At 45.8% G+C, this 20921-nt stretch overlaps 1 protein-coding gene across 4 annotated transcripts in view; it reads left to right on the top strand.

Annotated features, from left to right (window-relative positions):
* The first annotated feature begins 5829 nt into the window (after positions 1-5829).
* Positions 5830-20921, top strand: part of USP47 (ubiquitin specific peptidase 47) — a 53174-nt gene continuing 38082 nt past the window's right edge. Inside the window, exon 1 of one of the 4 annotated variants that reach the window (XM_063397920.1) lies at positions 5830-6227. In XM_063397920.1, the coding sequence (XP_063253990.1) occupies positions 5943-6227 (285 nt within the window). In that variant the 5' untranslated portion in view covers positions 5830-5942. The remainder of the gene's footprint in view (positions 6228-20921) is intronic. The other 3 variants (XM_063397918.1, XM_063397919.1, XM_063397921.1) reach the window with 3 other exon arrangements.

Genomic DNA, 20921 nt, shown 5'->3' with positions numbered 1-20921 from the left:
CAAGGTTGAGCTGGGAGAACCACAGAGCCAGCAGCTGCTTTTAGGCTAAGCCTCCACCAGCTCTGCACAGACTGCCTAAAAGCTGCTTTAGAAAGGTCTCAGCACAGCCTGCTCCAGGCCCTGGCATGAGGAATGATGGCAGATGAAGAGCACCTCTCCTCCCCTCAGAGGTCCTACGCCAGCTTTAAAATAACCAGGTCCAGCCCAGGACTCCTCAAAATACAAAGTTCCTCCCATCACCAGTGGAAGAAAACTCCCCGAGAGCACAGCGCAAAGGAGGGAGCGGTGTCAAGCACTGAGGGTAGGCACCAGTCAGGCAGAGATGGGGAGATGGTGACAGTCCCCTCCTGCTGTCCAGCCCCGCCCAGTACAGAGGCTGGCACTGCTGGGCACTGCCGAGCCCAAGGGCAGATCAATCAAGATCCTGCCCTGGTACTCCACATCACTTGAGACAGTCAAAAGATGCCTTTTCTTCCCTCCTCTCAGTGAGGGGATGGGCTGGAGCCCAGTCATATGTGAGCTGCCTCTTTCCACTGATTATCATGGCACCTTACAAAGAAAAGCTGAAGAAAACATGTTTCATCGAGGGGAAGGCCACCTAGGAACCTAAATCTGGGAGGATGGAATGTTCTCTATGTGCTGGGGCATGCTGAGGGTGGGAAACCACTTCCTGCTTGCCCCAAGAGCTGCGAGCAGCCTAATGAGCACTCCCTCAGAAAATCAAACGTCACCAGATGTAACCTGAAGGGTCGCTGGGAACCCCTAGTGCAAACCTCCACTATTAAACTCCCCAGGAGCCAAGGGCAGCTATAAATACCTTGGCTGTCCATACTGAGAGCTCCTGAGTACTCAGGGCACACCGAATCCAGGCTGCTCTGTTACTTTAGCACTACAGCCTCCTGTTCTCTGCTGCCTTGGTGCTCCCAGGCTGACTTGCCCGATTGCAACAGCAATTCCTCACGTGCAGGAAGTGGTAATTCAGTGTTTTTAAATATACCGGCTATGTCACTGCCAGCTCTCTTTGAACCTCTAAAGTAACTGAGCCGTGTTGGTGACTTAATTACTGGCATGGTATGAATTCAAGGCAAGTCTCCTTCCTTCATGCTTTCCCATAGGCAAGCCTTTCCTGTGCTGCTGTGCCTTTCCTCGGCCCCCTGCCACCTCCAGCCTCGGAGGGCTGGATAACACGGGAGCCCACACTGCAGAGAGCATGCATGCACTCCACCAGGCTGCACATTTAAAGACAGCAGATTTCCAAGCTGCTGCACGTTTTAGATCCAGCAGTGCCAGCCTGGCCCTGTGACCAAGCCAGCAAACTCCATGTGAGATCCACTTGGAACTCACCAACTCTACCTGATAGCAGCCCACACCTCTTTCCAAACTCTCAGCACACAAAGTGGAAGTTGGCCTGCTACCACACACAATTTACTCCAAGTGACACCAGGAAGGTTTTGACAAGTGCATCAAGAGGTCAAACACCCTGGAACTGTGTTTTGTTTCGGCTACTAATGCCAGAAACCACTCTGTAGTCACAAGCACACAATGCTGAAAATTTTAAACCAAGCTGGTAAAAGAATTCAGTGTTAATAAAGGAATACAGGGTCCTGCAAAACTCCCTGCATTATTTCTACTTCTCTTTACAACTGCAATTTGAGCTCCAAACTCTTTTGGGAATTCATACATAAGATTAATGCTATCATGGAAAAGAAAACTCATTTCCTAAGCTAGTATCTGAACACTCGGTGTCTTGAAACTAGAGTAATAAGATAATCTTTAACAAAAATGTTAATGAACCTTGGCTGCTGATTTATAATTAATTAAAATAATCCCCTGCTGGTTTTGATCAAAAAGATCTTGGCCTGAAATACCATGTCAGAGGAGAGAAAAGCACTTGCTTGTTCATAAAGATTACAGCAGAAAACACTGCTTAAGAACTGCAGAACACAATGTTTAGCAATGAACATAAACAATTTTTTCCTTAATCTCATGACGTTTAACTTCAGAGGGCTGCTTACCTACTTATTACAACCACAAGACCTGCAACACTGGTCCCTCTAAAGCAAAAGAATACTTTTTCCATAGCATATCTCCCATTTCATGTTTTAATTTTCCACACCGTTCTCAAGTCTTTGAAATTAATTCTTTACTTTCTAAAATTCTGCTTCAAAATATACATCTCCAGACACAAAAGTCTATATGTGGGTTTTAAAATACACATCATAGAAAATAATTTTATTTTTTTAATCTTGATTCCAGTGCTTAACACATTCAAGAAACAGTCTAAAATACTAAAATATAAAAGACTCTTAACAGATATAGAAATAAAAATAATCAGTGCTCTTTTTTTCAAAGACCCAATTTGCTCTTTAGCCTTTTATTGATCTGTTTCATACTTAAGGAGCTAAGATCAAAGAGATTATTATCTAGTAAAAAGGGCATTTAGAGATGCAGAATTCTAGCATTTTCTTTTTTTTCTTCCCTTCTACTAATTTTATTTGTTCTTCCTATTAGTTCTCCTCTCCATTTACTGATTTTTTTTTAACTTTCCTTACGGAAAGGGCTGGATGCCGCAGAGTAACCAGCAGTGCAATGACCTGCTGGACTGTGATATCCTGAACTTTCACACACCTCCCCTTCTATCAGCAGCTGTGCAATTGCCAGATTGAGAAGGGAAGAGGCCTTGAGCTGTGTTTTCTGCGAGTGCTGACGCTGCAGGCGAGCTCCGAGCGAGCCCTGCAGCAGCACTGGCTCCACTGCTGGCAAACACAACGCCTGGGACACTTCGGTCATTTGTCAGCAACTTGCCAAGGACTGCAAACTTCAGGTTTGGGTGTTTTGAGGGGTTGGGGATTCTTTGGGGTTTTTCAGTTGGTTAGTGGGAGGGCGGGTTTTTTTGTGATTTTGCTTGGTTGGGTGTTTTTAATAGGACAACACAGAAAGAAACAAGCACTGCAGTGTTGGCTCTGCCTCTGAAACAGGACATGGATCTCCCACCGACAGCCTATTTGAAAAATCAAACTCTGGTGTTTCACAGAAGACAGCCCAAATCCATGGCATTAATTTACACAATCCTCTTTCCACAGGCTTTCTCTTTCAAAGAGGATAACATTTCTTTGGGAAAGACATCAGCTTACAGCATCTAACGGCACATATGAAAGAGTAACAAAGTTTTTCTTTAAAAAAACAAACTCCTGATTCTTATCTAGTAGGCACATATTTGTGGCAGCTACCTCTTAATCCCAACAGAACAATATATTTCAAATAAAGTCATTGAGTTCTGTAGCTTTTTCCCTTGTTATGCACAAACGGCAGCAAAAAACAACTTGTAAGGACATAACATTTTATAGAGTCAAAAGAACTTCCCAAAGTAACAGCTCTGAAAGCTTCTTGACCCTGAATTCTGGATTCCTTACAACCCAGAGGAAGAATCCTCCAAGTCTGAGAGGTTCTGTGGGGTGTGTCCCCAAGGTGGGGGGAGTGGGGAAGTTACAGCAGACAGTCATTGACCTCTGCAGTTAAACCTTTTCTCACACCTAGATGCTTACAAAAGTCCCCCTTAAAAAAAACCCCACTAAAATCCCAAACTTTTAATACACAACACAGCTGATCAGCATGAATAAAACACCTCTTTTCAGAAAGACACGAGTTTATTGATTTCATACTGCCTTTCCTATTAAAAACCCCACTATTTTAGAGATTTTTCTTCTTCTTGTAGAGGAGTAGCTCTACAAAACCCTGTGCTTAACATAAAGGAACAATAACAGCAAGGGACTCACAGGTTCCTGCCTCAGTACTTGATTTTATCATATTAGAGCTCAAAGATCTAAGATGAGGGGCTTCCAGGTGCAACATATTTCAAACCCATGGGGCAAGAGCTCTTGTGCCAAAGAACCCTCTGACCTTTACCCTCTGACCTTATTTATAAATAACTTGAACCCATTAAGTTATATAATGCAAAACAGGTTGGAAATGTATCTAAAAACTGCTTTAAGTTTTTCAATGAGAGGATTTCTGTGCTTAATTCAAGAGCAATAATTATAATAATAATAATAAAAACCCACCAAAACTAAATAAACCACAACAAAGCCAGAAACATAGCATTTCCACAGCATATTTGAAAAATGAAAATAAACCCACTGATGTCATTTAGAGAAATGTCTCTTTTGAAGCCTTTTTTAAAAAGCATTAATATACTATACTAATAGTAACACTAATAACACATCCTGATTCCAAAACCTGCCACTTACCTCTGCAAAAAGCAGAGAGGAACCTGAGAAGTGACATACTTTGAGTAAGAAAAGGGAGAAGAGATCATTCAATTTTATCAAATCTTCAGTAGCCTCCAGTACAATGCGTTTCAAAAATAACCCCAAAACTTCACAGACACAAAACCAAAAACTATCCTCAGTACTGCATTTTTCCACAAGAGGACACTAAAATAGTACGAAAACCAGAAATGTACAGCTACCTTAGAGCGTCGTTCATTAGCCAAGTAGAATGCTTTGCACGTACAAAGTATTTTGCAGTGAAGCAGACATCATCTACTTTTCCCCTAGAGTGCGTTTCAGTCATTCTAGTGATTTGACTTTTAGTGTGTTTCAGGTGGCACAAAACCAGATCTAGTTCAGCTTGTTACGAACAAAAATCAACAGCTAAGCACAGAAATAGTCTTGCACTCCATTTGAAAACGAGCTATTAAGCTCGGATTTACAGCGAGCACACGCCGAACCATCGCACCAATTCGAGGAACTGGGCACCAGGAAAGGCTCACAGGGCAGCGGGACCCGGCTGTGCTAACGCGTCCACTCCAGCCTGGCACCAACACCGTGAAGGAGCGAGCGAAACACACTGAAATAGCCTCCAGTGTCCCTGCAGCCCGGGGCTGCGGGAAGGGCCCCGGGGGAGCGCTGTGAGGGCACGGAGCCCGTGTGGCGGGGCCTGGCGCTCCGAGCCCCGCTCTAAGGGCACCCACGGGCCGGGCCGGCTCCGAAGCCCGCTCCGAGCCCCGCTCTGAGGATACCCGCGGGCCGGGCCGGCTCCGAGCCCCGCTCCGAGCCCCGCTCTGAGGATACCCGCGGGCCGGGCCGGCTCCGAGCCCCGCTCCGAGCCCCGCTCTGAGGATACCCGCGGGCCGGGCCGGCTCCGAGCCCCGCTCTGAGGGCACCCGCGGGCCGGGCCGGCTCCGAGCCCCGCTCTGAGGATACCCGCGGGCCGGGCCGGCTCCGAGCCCCGCTCTGAGGGCACCCGCGGGCCGGGCCGGCTCCGAGCCCCGCTCTGAGGATACCCGCGGGCCGGGCCGGCTCCAAGCCCCGCTCTGAGCCCCGCTCTGAGGGCACCCGCGGGCCGGGCCGGCTCCGAGCCCCGCTCTGAGGGCACCCGCGGGCCGGGCCGGCTCCGAGCCGCACCCGGGGCCGTGACCCGGGCGCGCTCCCTCCTCGCTCGCCTCCTGCTGCTCCATTTGCACGGCCTCAGTTAGCTCAGAAAACACCTCTGAGATCAGCCAGTCCCCCCATGACCGAACACCAGCGTGGCACGTCCAGTCTTTCCCTGAACACGTCCGCAGACGGTGCCCGTTCCATTTATTGACTCCCTGCTCTCCCGCAGGCCCGGCCGCCTCACGCCGTTCCCCAGGGCAGCACAACGGGACGGGGGAGCGGCGGCGGCCCGGCGCCAAGGATACCCCGTGCGGCTCTGGCCCGGCTGCCCGCGGAGGTTCCGCGCTGCGGCTCCGACACCGCCCCTCGGTGAGCACGGCGCGGCTCGGCCGGGCCGGTTCGGGCCGGGCCGGTTCGGGCCGGGCCAGGCAGCAGCGGCGGCGGCGGTAGCGGCGGCACCGGGGCCGGGCCCTGCCGCGGCTGGGCCCACGGCGATGAGCGCGGCGGGGCGCGGGCAGCCCGGGGTGGGGCGGCTCTCGCGAGACCCGTGCCGGCGGCCATTTTCCCATGGATTGGCGGCGGGGCGGAGCCGCGGCGCTGCCCGCGGGAGCGGAGGAGGTGGAAGAGGAGGAAGAGGAGGAGGAGGAGGAAGAAGAGGAGGAGGAGGAGGAGGAAGAAGAGGAAGAAGAAGAAAAAAAGGAGGAGGAGGAGAAGAAGGAGGAGGATGAGCCGCGGGCGTCCCCCCGCCTCCCGCTGCTGCTGACGACGGCGCTCGGTTCAGCCTGCTGCGGGCTCCGCGCCGCGCCACCGGCCATGGTGCCCAGCGAGGAGAACCAGCTCGTCCCCAAGGAGGTGAGGCGGGGGGCGCAGGCGTCGGCCGCCGCGGCGGGCGGCAGGCCCGGGGCGCTGACCGCGACCGAGGACGGAGCGGAGGAGGCCCGGCCCGGCCCGGCCCGGCCTGGCTCCGCTCCGCTCCCTCCCTGCGCCGCCCGGCGGGCGCGGGCCCGTCTTTGTGCGGGGCCGGGGCTGGTGGCGGTGCGCGGCTGAAGGGGCCGGCCGGGGGAGGAGGAGGAGGCCGGGGCCGAGCCCGCGCTGCGCAGGGCCCCGGGCGGCCCGAGGGCTGCACCTGTCCGTGCCGCGGCTTGCGGGAGCCCGGCCTGCGCGGCGGTGGGGCCGGGCCGCCCCGGTGTCACGGGGCTGCGGCCGAGGGGCAGAGCACGGAGCCGCACCAGGCGGGGCTCGGCCGGGGCCCGGGCCGGGTGCGGGGCGGCTCCGCGCCTCCTGGAGCGCCGCAGGACGGGCGGCAGTGCCCGCCGTGCGGGCCGGAGGGAATGGGTTGAGCGGCGGCTTGTCGCCTTTATTCTAGCCCCTCATCTTTCCCCTGCTGTAGAGAGAGAGAGGGGAAAAGGCTAGGGTTTGGCTATAGGCTAGAGATAAGAGGCCGAGTGAAAGAGGAAGGCGAAGCCTCTGTCCTGCAGCGATAGGCGAATGACACGTGTCAATTTGGAGCGATACTGTGCAGGGAAGGGAGTTTGAGCGTGAAATGTTTGGAAGCAGCTACTGGTGGAGTAGTATCTGCAGAAACTTAGTTTCCTGAGCAGGTACACTTACGCATTTTGCCAACTTTTCTGACAGTTTTGCAGTTCTGATAAATTACTCAGAGCCTTCCCGTTGTTTTTTGTCAAATGTCAGTGTTTGTTAGGTTTACCTGTTCAATCACGTGTTCTTACAGGAAGCCTTGTCAGACAAGGGCTTCATTTTTGTGGAGCTTAGCAAAGTGAGGTGCTGATCCTTAAGTGGTATTCTTGAGTAGATCTGGGAAGCAAGTAACAGAACTGAATGTTAGAAACAAGTTTTTGTGCAGGCAGTTGTGCACGTAAACACAGGATATATGTAGGGAAAAGTACCTCGTTTCCATTCTTAAATACTAAGATTTAAAAGACTACATTTTGCCTTTTTACATAAAAGTGAAACCTCCGGAAACTTTAAACAGGAGGTAGAGTGTAGTAGCTAATATGCTTAAATATTAGCCTATAACAAAAATCTTCAAAAATATTAAACCAGGCACAGAAGATAGAGTAGCTGATATACTTAAAAAATCCATTTTAAAACCAAAGAAACATACAGATAAGGGATTGTGGCAGTAGCTGTAGTTAAGTAGAATAGACAAGGTATTAAAAAAGCAGCTAGCCAAGGCTGTGTCTTTAGTTATATGTATTAATAGTATCCCCCTTGGCTTTAGAGTTCAGAATATACTTATGATTCAGATGTGTATTTTTAACTGACTCATTGGACAAGGCTGTTGAATGCACTTTTATCTGTAGGGGGGAATTATGGGGAAAGGAAGATGAATACATGTGATTATAGATATAGGTATCTTAAACAAACAGTGTGAAATCTATAAACTTTGTACATTGATAATGCTAGCAGGAGTTGGTTTTTCTCAGCAAGTTTTTCAAGTTCTTTATTGTGTCTTTGTGTTTTTAAAGTAAATGAAGCTAGAAATAATATTAATGAAATCAAATTGAGAAAGAAAATACATGAATATTTGTGTTAAGCCCATCTGGTTTTATCTATGTATATGTTGTAATAGAAGTTTGTCTTCAACTTTTCTGGTGTTTTTCAGTATGTCCTCATTTTTTTTAGTGACACAGAGTTTTAACGAATGTTACACTGCAGCAGTGCCATTAAGTCCTTCTGAGATTCATTAATAGTCCCATTGCAGAGAACCCTGAGTTATGGGTAAACAAAATTCTCCAAGTCTCTGAGTTCTCAGCAGCCTGCTCCTAAATATTCCCATTATGCCCCTAAGAGCAGCTGGAGGCAGAGCAGGTCGTTTGGAGTTTCAGCTGTGCCCGTAGGGATGGATGCAGGATCCCAGCTCGTGGGTTTGTCCCTTCCCAGTGGGCTGGGTGCTGTCACTTGCACAGCTCACTGTCCACTGCTGCTTCAGAGGTTCCAGCTGGGCTCTGAACCAGCGTCTGCTCAACATGAGCACACAACCAGACTTTCCTTGGCATTCCAGTGTGAAAGAACAAGAAGAAATGTAATGATGTTTGCTTTAGGCTGGTTTAGGGAATGACTAATCATCCAGAGGAGTGGATGGGAAAAGGATTTTGGTTCTTGTCTACAAGTTACGTGATGCCTTGGTAGATAAGTGGTAGGAGGTGTCTCTAACACTACCAGCCTGTGTGTGGCGGAGTGGAAGGATGGGTATTAAGCTGATTATGAGTCTTCAGTTTGTGTTTGTATCCATATTTTTGTACATGTTAACAGGAGCTCAGATTGCTGTTTGCCAAGTAGAATTGGTTGAATTTTTTTCATTAGCTTTTGTAAGGAGTAATACCATGTTTTCAGGGGTACAGAGTGGATACAAACTTTCATCACTACACTTCAATTATCTTTTATTAGTCTCTTATGAAAAGTTTTCTTTTGGACATTGCATAGCTTCAGCTCCATCTCTGAAGTCCAGGTAATCAGGGCCTTGTTATTTTCTCTTGCTCATAACTTTGGGACAAAGTTCTTTTGCCTTCAGAAGAGATGTATTAAAGCAGTTTCTAATAAACCAGTGTTGGGATTCCTTTTTGCGTAAAGGTTTTTGCCTGGGCTGTGCAGGCACTTAGTAAGTTCATTTTTACATCCTTACTGCTGCCTAATGCTTTCCCAGCTGTTCCTGTAATGGTGGCACCAGTAATTCCTTATGGTGGGGGCAGTGAGAATCCCTGGTCACTGGATCTGGGGTTCAGACTCGTCCCTGTTCCTTTTCCTTCCAAGCCTCAATTTCTTTGCTTTCTTCTCTAAAAGATGAAAAGATTCAAATCAATTTTCTTTTATATCCAATAAACAGAAGGCACTGAGTAAAATACAGTTCACTGCTTCACCCTGGTAGCAAAATCTGAGCATATTCTATAAAAATTGCTGTATTAATAGGTGTGGGTTTTCACCCAGTAACCCTGGGAAGAGAGGATAAATAGTATGAGTAAGATAATTATGGAAAAAAGAAGAAAATGATGCTATCAGAAGGGAAAACATGTCTGTGGCTTTCAGTGTTTCTTACAGCAAAAGTTGACTTGCAACTTATTTTGGGATAATCTGCCTCAAATAGAAAATAATAAAATATTCTTATCAACACAGTTGGTGAGAACGATGCCTATGTGTGTTTACTGGTTATATAAGTGAACTTTACAAAGACTTATCTTGAAAATCAAGATGTGTGAGAACTTAGTGAGTATTGGTCAGAATATGAGAAGTGTGTTCTGCTATGACGTTTCTGAAGTGTTTGTGCTACTGATTAAATAAATGCCGTGCAGATGCTTTTTCAGCGTGTTCCAGCATGAACTATCCAAAGTACACCTGTCAGAATAAATATAAATATATACTTGCTGCCATTAAATCGAGCTAGGTGGTGTGAGTTCTCTCTCAGCTCACTAATGTGAGTCTTTTCATCCCTACACTAATGAATTCACTTTAATCTTCTGCACTGAACAAATCAAGTGTGTCTCTTGATGGATATCATTCTGACTTCCTCATTAGAAGAGCGGGAATCTGATTAAGATATTTTGCAATTCTCTTAAGTAAAGGGATGCTGTTCTTTTCCATGCTGATGACAGCCTTGTTTTTTCATTCCCATGTATTAAAAGATTCTACAAGTAGTTACAGCTTGCATAATTTATCAGGTTTTCCTGCTTGTCTTCTCATGTGCTCCATTAGAAAACATAAAGGTATGATTGTGACAACTAGAGAAACTCACTTAAGTCATTGACTGAGAAGGTATTTTGGAAATCAAATTTCCAAAAAACAAACAGAAAATCCACGTGGAATTCCACCAGATCATTTGTTCCTTGCAAACAGACACTTTCTGACTGATATTCATGTCGTTGTTGAGTTTGGTGAGTAAAGCTTAGGAGAAGAATTCAAGAGTTTTCCCTGCTTTTCTCCATCCTTTGGGCTTCCAGTTTACTTTCCCTTGCTGTCATCTGGGTGTTTAATCTGCAGAACAGAAAGATGATCAGTGAATGAAGTATCAGCACCTCCAGATCATCTGATGAAATGTTTTTGCCTAGGAGGTACCAGCTGCCTGATGGGCAGCGCTTGGTACTGGAGCCTCAGACTGTAAATGCTGCTGGCAGGAGTTCCTACTCAGGAGAATAATCTGACAACTAAATACTTCTCTTTTTTTCCTGCAGTGATACATTTTGAACATCACCACAAACAATAAATGCCATTTTCTCTACTGTTGTCTGCGTCACTGGTGATTAAAATTTCGGAATCAAAAGCAGCAGTAGTAAAACTATAAACCTTTTTTTTTTTTTTTTTTATGTGCAGCTACACACTTTTTTGCGGACCAGTAATGAACTTCTTCTTAAACAGAGAATACTTCAGAGATTTTTCAGTGTTACATTCTGCTCTCTTTTGAGCTCACACTATCAGTATGCAACAAGAAAGTTTCCAGTGCTTTGTTTGTTGCCATTATGAAATAAAGTCCCCAAATGCTGTTTTCTGTTCTTTTTAAAACCTTTGGATATAATCAATGCAGCCTTGCATCATAGTTTTAAAATGTTAGTTGCACAAACACACACATACTGATGAAAATTTGTGCTGCCTCTTTTTCTGATAAAATATACTGATAACAATATAACATTAAAACTGTGATGATTTACTGAAATAAACCAGTAGCTTGAATTTGTGCTGCCTTTGAATTTCTTGTTTTCATCTTGTCAGAATTAAATGGGAGTGGGGCAGAGTTTTATTCTAACCCCACCCCCCCCAGTACATTACAATTGGTACTGTAATGTACTATATTATGTACAAATGCTCATATATCCAGCCACAACTTCACTCATTTTGTTGTGTTTGAAAACATGTTGGGTTTAGGTAAGAAAATAAAGGTGAAAGTTATGTCTGTAGAAAATGGAGTGATCGAATTACACGTACATATTCAGCCTTTTTATTCAGTTTGGAAAAGTTTTTAATTCCTTTGTGAACATTTAAAGCTGCAGTTTTACACTTTGCCCTGTAAAATTTAATGTGGTATACCTTTGGGTGAGCTGCCATTTAGCATTTTGTTATTTTTCTTGTCTTGAATGAAATATTCTCAAAACAATGCCACTAGTTACCAAAGAACTGATAATTGTGAATACTAGTAAGTCACAGAATTCTTTTGTGGAGTTCTGATAAAATAACAGTGAACTTGAACACAGTTTCAGGCACTGTGAAATGCCAGGTTTTTCATTTTCTTTGCTTTTTGCAATGCTTGGCATGTAGTCAGCTTGCACTGGGCAAATGCTCTTGCACAGCGTTGGCAGATGAAATAATTTCTAAAAAGGATGTTGTGCATGTTCTAAAAATACTACGGGGTGAAATTGGTACAGATCACTTGATTCAATATAATTGTGGAGATTGTGATCACAAGGATGCTTTAGGTGCTTCTGAAAAATGGCAACAGATTATTTTTAGATTGGCATTTCTATGAATAGCTGAGAGCTGGTTATCGTACTGCTGTTCAGGTGTAGCTTCTCAATAAGCACATTTGACAAAAGCTGCCTCAGTAACATGAGAAAGTGTGCCTGAATTCCTGAGGATTGGTGAATGCTCTGGTTTTGGAGCTTCGTGAGAAATATATTTGATATAGCGTGAAAGTTTACCCAGTAAATATTGTCTGAACACGTAAACAGCATTTTGTGAACAAGTTTGGCAACGTACTACAGGAGCTAAAGGAATGGAAGGAGGCCATGCTCACTGATTTGTGTAGGTATTGGGCTGAGATCAGTAACAGTGAAGGAAAAAATAGCAAATACAAAAACTCTTACGTAGTACCTGTTTTTTGTAAATAAAATGCTTTCATCAGTTTATATATGGAAAAGTTGTCTAGGTCCTTTCTCACGTACCCGTTGTCATCCCTGTTCCTTCTCTGGGGACGTGTCCAGAGTTCTGTGCTCTCCCTGAAGCCCTTCGAGGCAGTGGGAGCAGGCAGAGTTTATACCCAGGTGTTTCCATTCCGAGCTGGGCCCTTCGTTCTGTGCAGAATTCCCAGAGAGCTGCACAAAGAATCCCTGCTAACGCACCTCGCTGTTCAGCTTCTCTTTTTGCTTCCCCAGCAGCAGCTGCACAGCTTAGAGAGTTGAATTAAAAGAATTAAAAACTATTCCTATAGTCACGTTTTAATGTCTGAACTGGACAGGATTTAAATTTTTTAGCATACGTATCTGTCGGTGATTTTGTAGGGAAGTAAACCTTCATTTCAAAATTGTCCATGAAAAGAAAACTCTTCTGAGTACTGGTCTTGCTCAGACTCTAAATTTGTTTTTATGTTGATGTTGCATTTGTAATTTAATCCAGCAGAAAGTTCTTCAGAATAGGAGCAGCAAAGGAAAGTGTTTCCTTTAAAAATAAGTTTTATAAAACTCATGCTTGAAGAAACCAAGGACAAATTCATCCACTACTTCTGTGACTCTCTGCAGGAGACAAATGTTGCAAGTATCGAGTAATATATAAAAGTGTACTAAGTGTCTTGAGGTGTTCTCATATTCCCTTTTTTAGCTTCTATGTTTTGGGTTTTTTGTGTTAAGGAAAACCAAAGAGCACGCTGATGAGGAAGGTGGAGAGAAGTTACAAGCAAAGGAAGCTGTATAAAGATGAGGCTGTCACAGATCTGAATGTAGAGGTTATGGTGTCATGAATGTAGGGAGTCTGGCAGATAGTTTGTGAATGTAGAGACCTTCATTGACATTTAATTCTCATAGTTATTTTAGAGTGGTTACAAATTCAACAGCTTTGGGTCAGAGGAGGAAAGGAAATAGGATCAGCTGAAATTAAAGCATTTAAGAGTAAGGGAGTGAAATACTCACAATGTCCAGTGGTTAAGAGACAACTATAGATATTTAAACAGTTCTTCATTACCTCTGAAGGTAACTTTGTTAGTTCTTGTGTGATCTGCAGGCATGACCAGGAAATATTTACACTCTTTTGTTATTGACAGCTGCTTTGTTTGACTATTTTTTAAGGGAAGTAATTAATCTTGAATCACCTTAATTTAGTGTATTTAAAAGGCCATAAGGAGATAAGTGTAAGAAGACTGGTTCTTCAGGATGTCCTTAGTAAGACATATTTAAAGTCTTCTAAAATATGAAAAATGCCTTCTGTAAAACTGAAAAGTGGATATTTTGGTCTCTAGTTCAGCTCTCCCCAGACATGTGTCCCCTCACACTTTATCTTTTTCTGTAGTCTTTGGAACAACCTCCAGGCTTGTACTTATTTCTGGCCCCATCTCAACTTTTTTGTCATTCCTATTCTTTGGTTAGTGTTTTTACAAATGACCCAGTAATACACAGCAGTAGGAACAAACTCTCAAAGGGAAACACTAGCCTCATAACACACTCTTTATTTCTGAGGCTTAGGGTTATTTTTGGACATGTTTGGAAGGTTGGAAGTAGTAGACTTTGAAGTGTATATGTATTATAAAAATAATTTTTCCCTGTGCATTTTCCAGGAGTGACAGTTGACAACTGGCATGGAGCTGGTTCAGTGAGGTGGCTTCCAATTCTTTTTAACTAAAATTTTGTTAAATAAGGATGCATTTCTGAGAAGGTACCTTTTAAAACAATAATACTCTACACAAGGCAGAGAAGAGAGCAAAACATACACCCTGTTTTCTGAAGGGAACAATCCACAGAAGCTCTGCTACAAAACTGGTTTTGTACCTCCTCCCTAAATTGGGTCATCCCCGATAGGAGAGCATTTGTAGGGCTCATTTGGCGTGGGTGTCAGTGTGCCCACGTGCCCTCTGGGGTCTGGCAGGGCCGTGGGTGTCAGTGTGGTGCCCTCTGGGGTCTGGCAGGGCCGTGGGTGTCAGTGTGGTGCCCTCTGGGGTCTGGCAGGGCTGTGGGTGTCAGTGTGGTGCCCTCTGGGGTCTGGCAGGGCCGTGGGTGTCAGTGTGGTGCCCTCTGGGGTCTGGCAGGGCCGTGGGTTGTCAGTGTGGTGCCCTCTGGGGTCTGGCAGGGCTGTGGGTGTCAGTGTGGTGCCCTCTGGGGTCTGGCAGGGCTGTGGGTGTCAGTGTGGTGCCCTCTGGGGTCTGACAGGGCTGTGGGTGTCAGTGTGGTGCCCTCTGGGGTCTGGCAGGGCCGTGGGTGTCAGTGTGGTGCCCTCTGGGGTCTGACAGGGCTGTGGGTGTCAGTGTGGTGCCCTCTGGGGTCTGACAGGGCTGTGGGTGTCAGTGTGGTGCCCTCTGGGGTCTGGCAGGGCCGTGGGTGTCAGTGTGGTGCCCTCTGGGGTCTGGCAGGGCCGTGGGTGTCAGTGTGGTGCCCTCTGGGGTCTGGCAGGGCCATGGGTGTCAGTGTGGTGCCCTCTGGGGTCTGGCAGGGCCGTGGGTGTCAGTGTGGTGCCCTCTGGGGTCTGGCAGGGCCGTGGGTGTCAGTGTGGTGCCCTCTGGGGTCTGGCAGGGCTGTGGGTGTCAGTGTGCCCACGTGCCCTCTGGGGTCTGACAGGGCTGTGGGTGTCAGTGTGGTGCCCTCTGGGGTCTGACAGGGCTGTGGGTGTCAGTGTGGTGCCCTCTGGGGTCTGGCAGGGCCGTGGGTGTCAGTGTGGTGCCCTCTGGGGTCTGGCAGGGCCGTGGGTGTCAGTGTGGTGCCCTCTGGGGTCTGGCAGGGCCGTGGGTGTCAGTGTGGTGCCCTCTGGGGTCTGCAGCAGTTACCCTGTGCCTGCAGCAGCTGGCAAACACAGTGAGCGTGGCATGTGGATGGGAGCAGTGGCATTGCCACAGCAGTGACACTTGCTGCTCTTCTAGGCCATTCCAAAGAGAAGGGGGAGTTACTCCTCCTGTCCTGTGAGCAGCACTGCCATTTACAGACTCATACCCTACCTAAGTCATTTCAGTCTCTTAGGATACCACAGAAAGTTGGTATGCCCAGGTGGCATTGGTATTTAATGATGTAAGCACTACTGCATATGATATATTTAAAATACTGCTACTACTCCTCTGCTGGTACTCTTAACTCCTCTGAAAACTCCCCAATAAACCAGGAAGGGGGCAAAGCTTCAATAATTAGGAAAATGGCCAGAGTCAGGATATATATTCTTGAATTTTGATGATATTTTAGATGCATTATGAAGCAGTTTTTTTCCTTACTTGTAAAGGGACAGAAGGCCTCTGTTTAGTTTCACTAGCTTCAAAATGTTGTTGGATTTTGTCTGAAGTCTCCCTGGGTATAATGAAGAATTCAAAGGTGAGGATAAAGTATGTTATTGAGGTACTCACAAGCCTGATACCTTAAAGTCAGTCAGATTCAAAATTAAATTATTGTGTCTAAAGGTGGTTCAGATTTTTTTTTTTTTTTTGCTGCAGGAAATGTTCCAACACAAGATATATCAAGTTAACAGCTCAAAATTACTCTGTTTAAGACCTCCTGGGATCTATGTTTTAAAAAGTGTATTCAGTTTGCCACAAGTGTGCTATAAAATACATCTTTGTAAGTGTTCTGGTTCAGGCATTTGTAACGGGATTCTAAGTGCACTGTTCTCTAATTAACTGAGGCGGGGCGCAGCACAGCACCTGTGTTAAGTAACACCTCAGTGCTCTGACAGGATTAGTTTAGTAACCTGTATTTCAAAAAGAAGGTGCTTCTTTCCTCTAAAATAAAGCCAGATGTGAGTCTGAGACCACCTGCTCAATGCTTCCCTCATTCTGAGGACCTTTAACACACCCTGTGTTCACCTTCTGGCTGTACCAGGGAAATTGGCCTCTAAAAAGAGCTTCCTTGGGCTTGGAAAAGCCATGGAGCATGAGTAGCTGTGCTGGGGGTAAAAGGGGGTTGTGGGTTGTGAGGACTCTCTGGGGTCCGTGGTTCAAAAGCACAGGGTGGAAAGGGGGAAAGGGTGGAAATGGTACCCCAGCGCTGACTGAGTGTTCTGCCCTTTGCTGTCTGTTGGAAAGATCTCTGATCTTCACATTCTCTGCAGAAAGCAGTGCTGTCAATGTGAATCCAGTGTGGCATTTAATGGACTGAACTTGTTGAAATCAGTGAAAAAAATCCTAAATTATGGTTGTGGGTTCTCAAGGAGCTGATTTGATGGTAGTTTGTCATTGCTGAGAGAGAAATAAACGTTCAGACACTAACAGTGGTTCAACTGAACAGAAGCTTGTTTCAACTATGTGATTATCCTTCAGAAATAAAAGGTACAGATGCAGACTACTTGTGTGTCATTGGAGCTCCCAGATTTCACTTATCCTTGTAATTGCTGGAAGCGTGGAGCCGGTCACTGACACAGACCTGGAGTGTGCACCGCAGAGTTTGCCCAGCAGGGACGTGACAGGCAGCAGTCACTTGTGTGCGCTTCGTATGGGAGTCTGAAGTTGCTGAAGCTGCATTAGATTTGAGAATTGCTGTCTTAGGCTTAATCATCCAAGTAATTCAGTGAATATAAGCTTGATGTCTACTGCTTGCTACTGATCTATTTGTCTTTCCTCTGTACTACAGTAATTTGTGAGAATTATTTACAGGGTGTGAACATGTAAAATCTTCCCTAATGGTGATCCTTTTAAGTCTCTATAGGCCATTAAATTTACTTGGCAGTAAAACACATCTGTTGGTTCAACTCTTGACCTGGAATTTGGAAATATTGGGTAGAATCTGTATGAAGTTTGACCTTAGCTTTAGGTTTTGCTTTCAATCTCTGAAAATAATTTTACAAAAATGAAGCAGGAGTTAAAATTATGAAATGTTGCTATAGAGTTTTAATTAACTCAGTGATTCAAGGCTGAAAAATAGCAAGCCACATCTAAATGCAGTGTTAAAACCACTGCAGTTCTACATTTGAATATTGTTGTGACAGATCTAGTAACACTTTATTTTTATTGTCCCTTTATTTTCAACAAATACAGAACCTATATGGTCAAAGCAAATGTCTGTCTTGCAGATGGCACTAATAACAATGCTGCCTTTGTATATACAGAAATACAGCTTGAATTGCTTCAGTGCAACTTGCAGGTGCAGATCTTTCATGAAAGAAAGATGAAATGCTTTTTAAAAAAGGTTTATGGGGTATAATTTCTTGTGTAGCATGACCCTCTAGAATGTCCACCCAGGTCAGACCTGTGTGTTGATTGCATGTTTGTATTGTAAAGAGCCTTTTGTAAGTCTGGTCTAATATTCAGAAGTCTCCTACATGCAAGTTTATCATCATCACCTTTCTGGAAATGGAACAATGTAAAGGGCCCTAGAATGGTTTGGACTGCAAGGGACCTTTAATATCTTCTAGTTTCACCCCCCTGCCATGGGCAGGGACACCTTCCACTAGACCTGGTTGCTCAGAGCCCCATCCAGCCTGGCTGTGAACACTTCCAGGGATGGGACATTCCACAGCTTCCCTGGGTAACCTGTGCCAGTGCCATGCCACCCTCATGTGAAGAATTTCTTCCATGTATCTAGTCTAAATTTCCCCTTTCCATGTGAACTCATTACTCCTTGTCTTGCCACTACAGTTCCTGATGAGCAGTTGCTCTCTGGCTTCCTTGTAGGCCCTTCGGATACTGCTGCTATGAGGTCTCTGTGCAACTTTCTCTTCTCCAGGCTGAACAGCCCCAGCTCTGTCAGCCTGTCTTTGTAAGGTGAGGTACCCCAGTCCCTTTAGCAACTTCATGTCCCTGCTCTGGACTTGCTCCAACAATTCCATGTCCTCTTTATGCTGGGTACCAGAAATGTACCCAGCACTTGGGGTGGGGGCTCACGGGGGCAGAGTGGAGGAGCAGAATCCCCTCCCCTGACCTGCTGGTCACGCTCCATTTGCAGCCCAGGATACCTTTGGCTTTCTGGGCTGCCAGCTCACACTGCTGGCTCCTGATAAGGTTTTCATCAGCCATCACTCCCAAGTCCTTCTCCGGAGGGCTGCTCTCAGTCACTTCTCTGCACAGCCTGCAGGTGTGTTTGGCATTGTCCCAGCGCAGGTGTAGGACCTTGCACTTTGCTTTGTTGAACTTCACCAGGGTCACACAGCCCCACCCCTCAAGCTGTCAGTATCCCTCAGGATGGCATCTCTTCTGTCCAACGTTTTGCCAGCACCACACAGCTCGTTGTCATCAGCAGGCTTGCTGAGGGTGCTCTTCATCCCGTGGGATTCCCACCCTAAGCAAGATGGAGTGGCTTGGGATGAAAGTGTCGGTGTTTCAGTATTTTTTTAAAAATACAGTTAACAGTTGAAATTACAGTTTCAAGTATCTGTTGACCAAAATATTAGCCTGAGAAGACTTCTGTGCTAAAATAATCAAAGGACAGTTTTGTGAATTGTAGCTTTAATTAGCAGTATGCATTTGCCTTTTAGGTGCTTAGGCACTTGAGTGTCTGCAACTTGTTTTCCTAAGCCACTGATGTAATATGTCACACTTTGGCAAAGCAGCCGCATAGAACTTTGAGGACTTCACCCAAGCACTGGGTAGATGTGCTTGCTACCTGAGTAGTTGCTCTTATTTCTTCTGAGGAAAGGCAGTAGGGTGTTTCTGCACTTGCCAGTGAATAGTGAGTATGTTAATTTGAAAGCCTTGAACTGTGTAGTTAATATGCCTATTGATTTTGGGAGGTGTAATTAATAATTGGCTTGGTGCATTCCAGACTAAATTTTATTACGGTAAAATTAAGCAACTTCATAGAAGACCTTTGGTCTCTTAATTGTACCTTAAATATGTTTCCATGATGAGAGGAGCTTTTTTATAAAATTTAGAATTGCACTAGTGGTTATTATAAAGTTTATTCGCAGTGTTTGGCTGAATTTAATTGAAAAGTAGAGAATGCTGCATTTGAGAGATGGACACATCCTTGTGATTTCAACAAGGCCAGATGCTGTGTCCTGCACTTGGGTCACAACAACCCCAGGCTTTGCTGCAGGCTGCAGGGAGAGTGGCTGGAATGGGGCCCAATGGAAAAGGGCCTGGGGTTGCCTGTCAAGAGCTGCTGAACAAGAGCCAGATGGGCAGTGACACCCTGGCCTGGATCAGCAGTGGTGTGGCCAGCAGGAGCAGGGCAGTGACTGTCCCCCTGTCCTGGGCACTGGTGAGGCCACGCCTCGAGTGCTGTGTCCAGTTCTGGGCCCCAGTTCAGGAAGGGCATTGAGGGGCTGGAGCGAGTCCAGAGAAGGGAAACGGAACTGGGAGGGTCTGGGGAGTCCTTTGAGGAGCAGCTGAGGGAGCTGGGGGTGTTCAGCATGGAGAAAAGGAGGCTCAGGGGAGACCTCATCCCTCTCTAGAACTGCCTGACAGGAACGGGGAGCCAGGTGGGGATCAGCCTCTTCTCCCAGGAAACAGTGACAGTGTGAGAGCGCACGGCCTCAAGCTGCATCAGAGGAGGTTCACGTTGGACATCAGGAGGAGTTTCTTCACAGGAAGGGTTGTTGAGCATTGGAAAGGGCTGCCCAGGGAGTTGGTGGAGTCACCATCCCTGGAGCTGTTCATGAAACAACTGGATGTGGCACTCTGTGCCATGGTCTAGTTGACATAGTAATGGTCACTAAAGGTTGGACTCAATGATCTTGGGAGTCTTTTCCAACCTAAATGGTTTTGTGGTTCTGTGACTTGTGATTTGTCTTGTCAGAGAAGCTCTTAGTTATTTCTAAAATTTCTGAACATCATATTTGTAAATCTGATTTGTTTGATCTGTTACACGGAATTTGTTTAGTGAAGTAGTGCTTGGAAATCTTCCAGCAGACCTTAACTGAAAAAACAAGAGCTGAGAAGCCAGCACAGGAATATTTTTATAAAAGAAGCAACCTGTAGATAGTTCTGTGCAGGTGATGCCTGCAACCTGTCCTCCCCTTCCACTCCCCACTGTGAGCACCAAGTCAAATAGCACACTACAAAATTACACGTGCCCCTGTGTGTGCCAGACTTAGCTTGCCTGTCTCTGGAGAGCAGCAACTCAGGCTAAAGTCAGAGTTCTTTAGAGTCCCTGATTAGGAGGAAAATTGGAAGTCTTAATTAAGTCTTTGACTCAGGGCAGTGTATTTGATAGCAATGAGAATATTACAAATCAGCAGTTTCAGGTTTGTCGTTCTGGGACTCCATTAAGTTTTGGGTCGTTTTAATGAAATGGACATGACTTTCAATTAAGAGCAGGTAAAACCAGTAAGCAGCAAAACATTTCAATTGTGTGATTTAAATCTGAAATCCCTCAAATCTGAAATTACAGTCTGGTGTGTAAAGGAAACTGCCAGACACAGTCTTGTCATATTAAAACTTCCAAAGTGGATCTTCAGTTCTTGGTACATAAAGAAAAAAATTTTGCCTTACATGTCATCCTGCTGAGAAAATAAATGCAGTGGTCAAATTTGGGTTTTTTGGTAGGTCATTAGGTGGGGCAAATAGGGCACATCAGTAAAGATCATGTCAGTGGTTTTTATTTTAATAATCTTTACTGAGGGTACAGTTGAAGGAATTTGGAGGAGAGCAGTGACGTTATGAGCATCTTCATTCTCACTTCCTGTTGTTTCTTTCTGGAAAAATATGAAGTGCAGCACTTGAGATTCAGAAACTGGTTAATTTGATGTTTAGTCAGAAAACAGGTTTTT

This window comes from Prinia subflava, chromosome 5, assembly GCF_021018805.1.
Source record: "Prinia subflava isolate CZ2003 ecotype Zambia chromosome 5, Cam_Psub_1.2, whole genome shotgun sequence".
Lineage (NCBI taxonomy): Eukaryota > Metazoa > Chordata > Aves > Passeriformes > Cisticolidae > Prinia > Prinia subflava.
The sequence above is the reverse complement of the archived record's forward strand: the minus strand, read 5'-3'. Positions and strand labels throughout refer to the sequence as shown.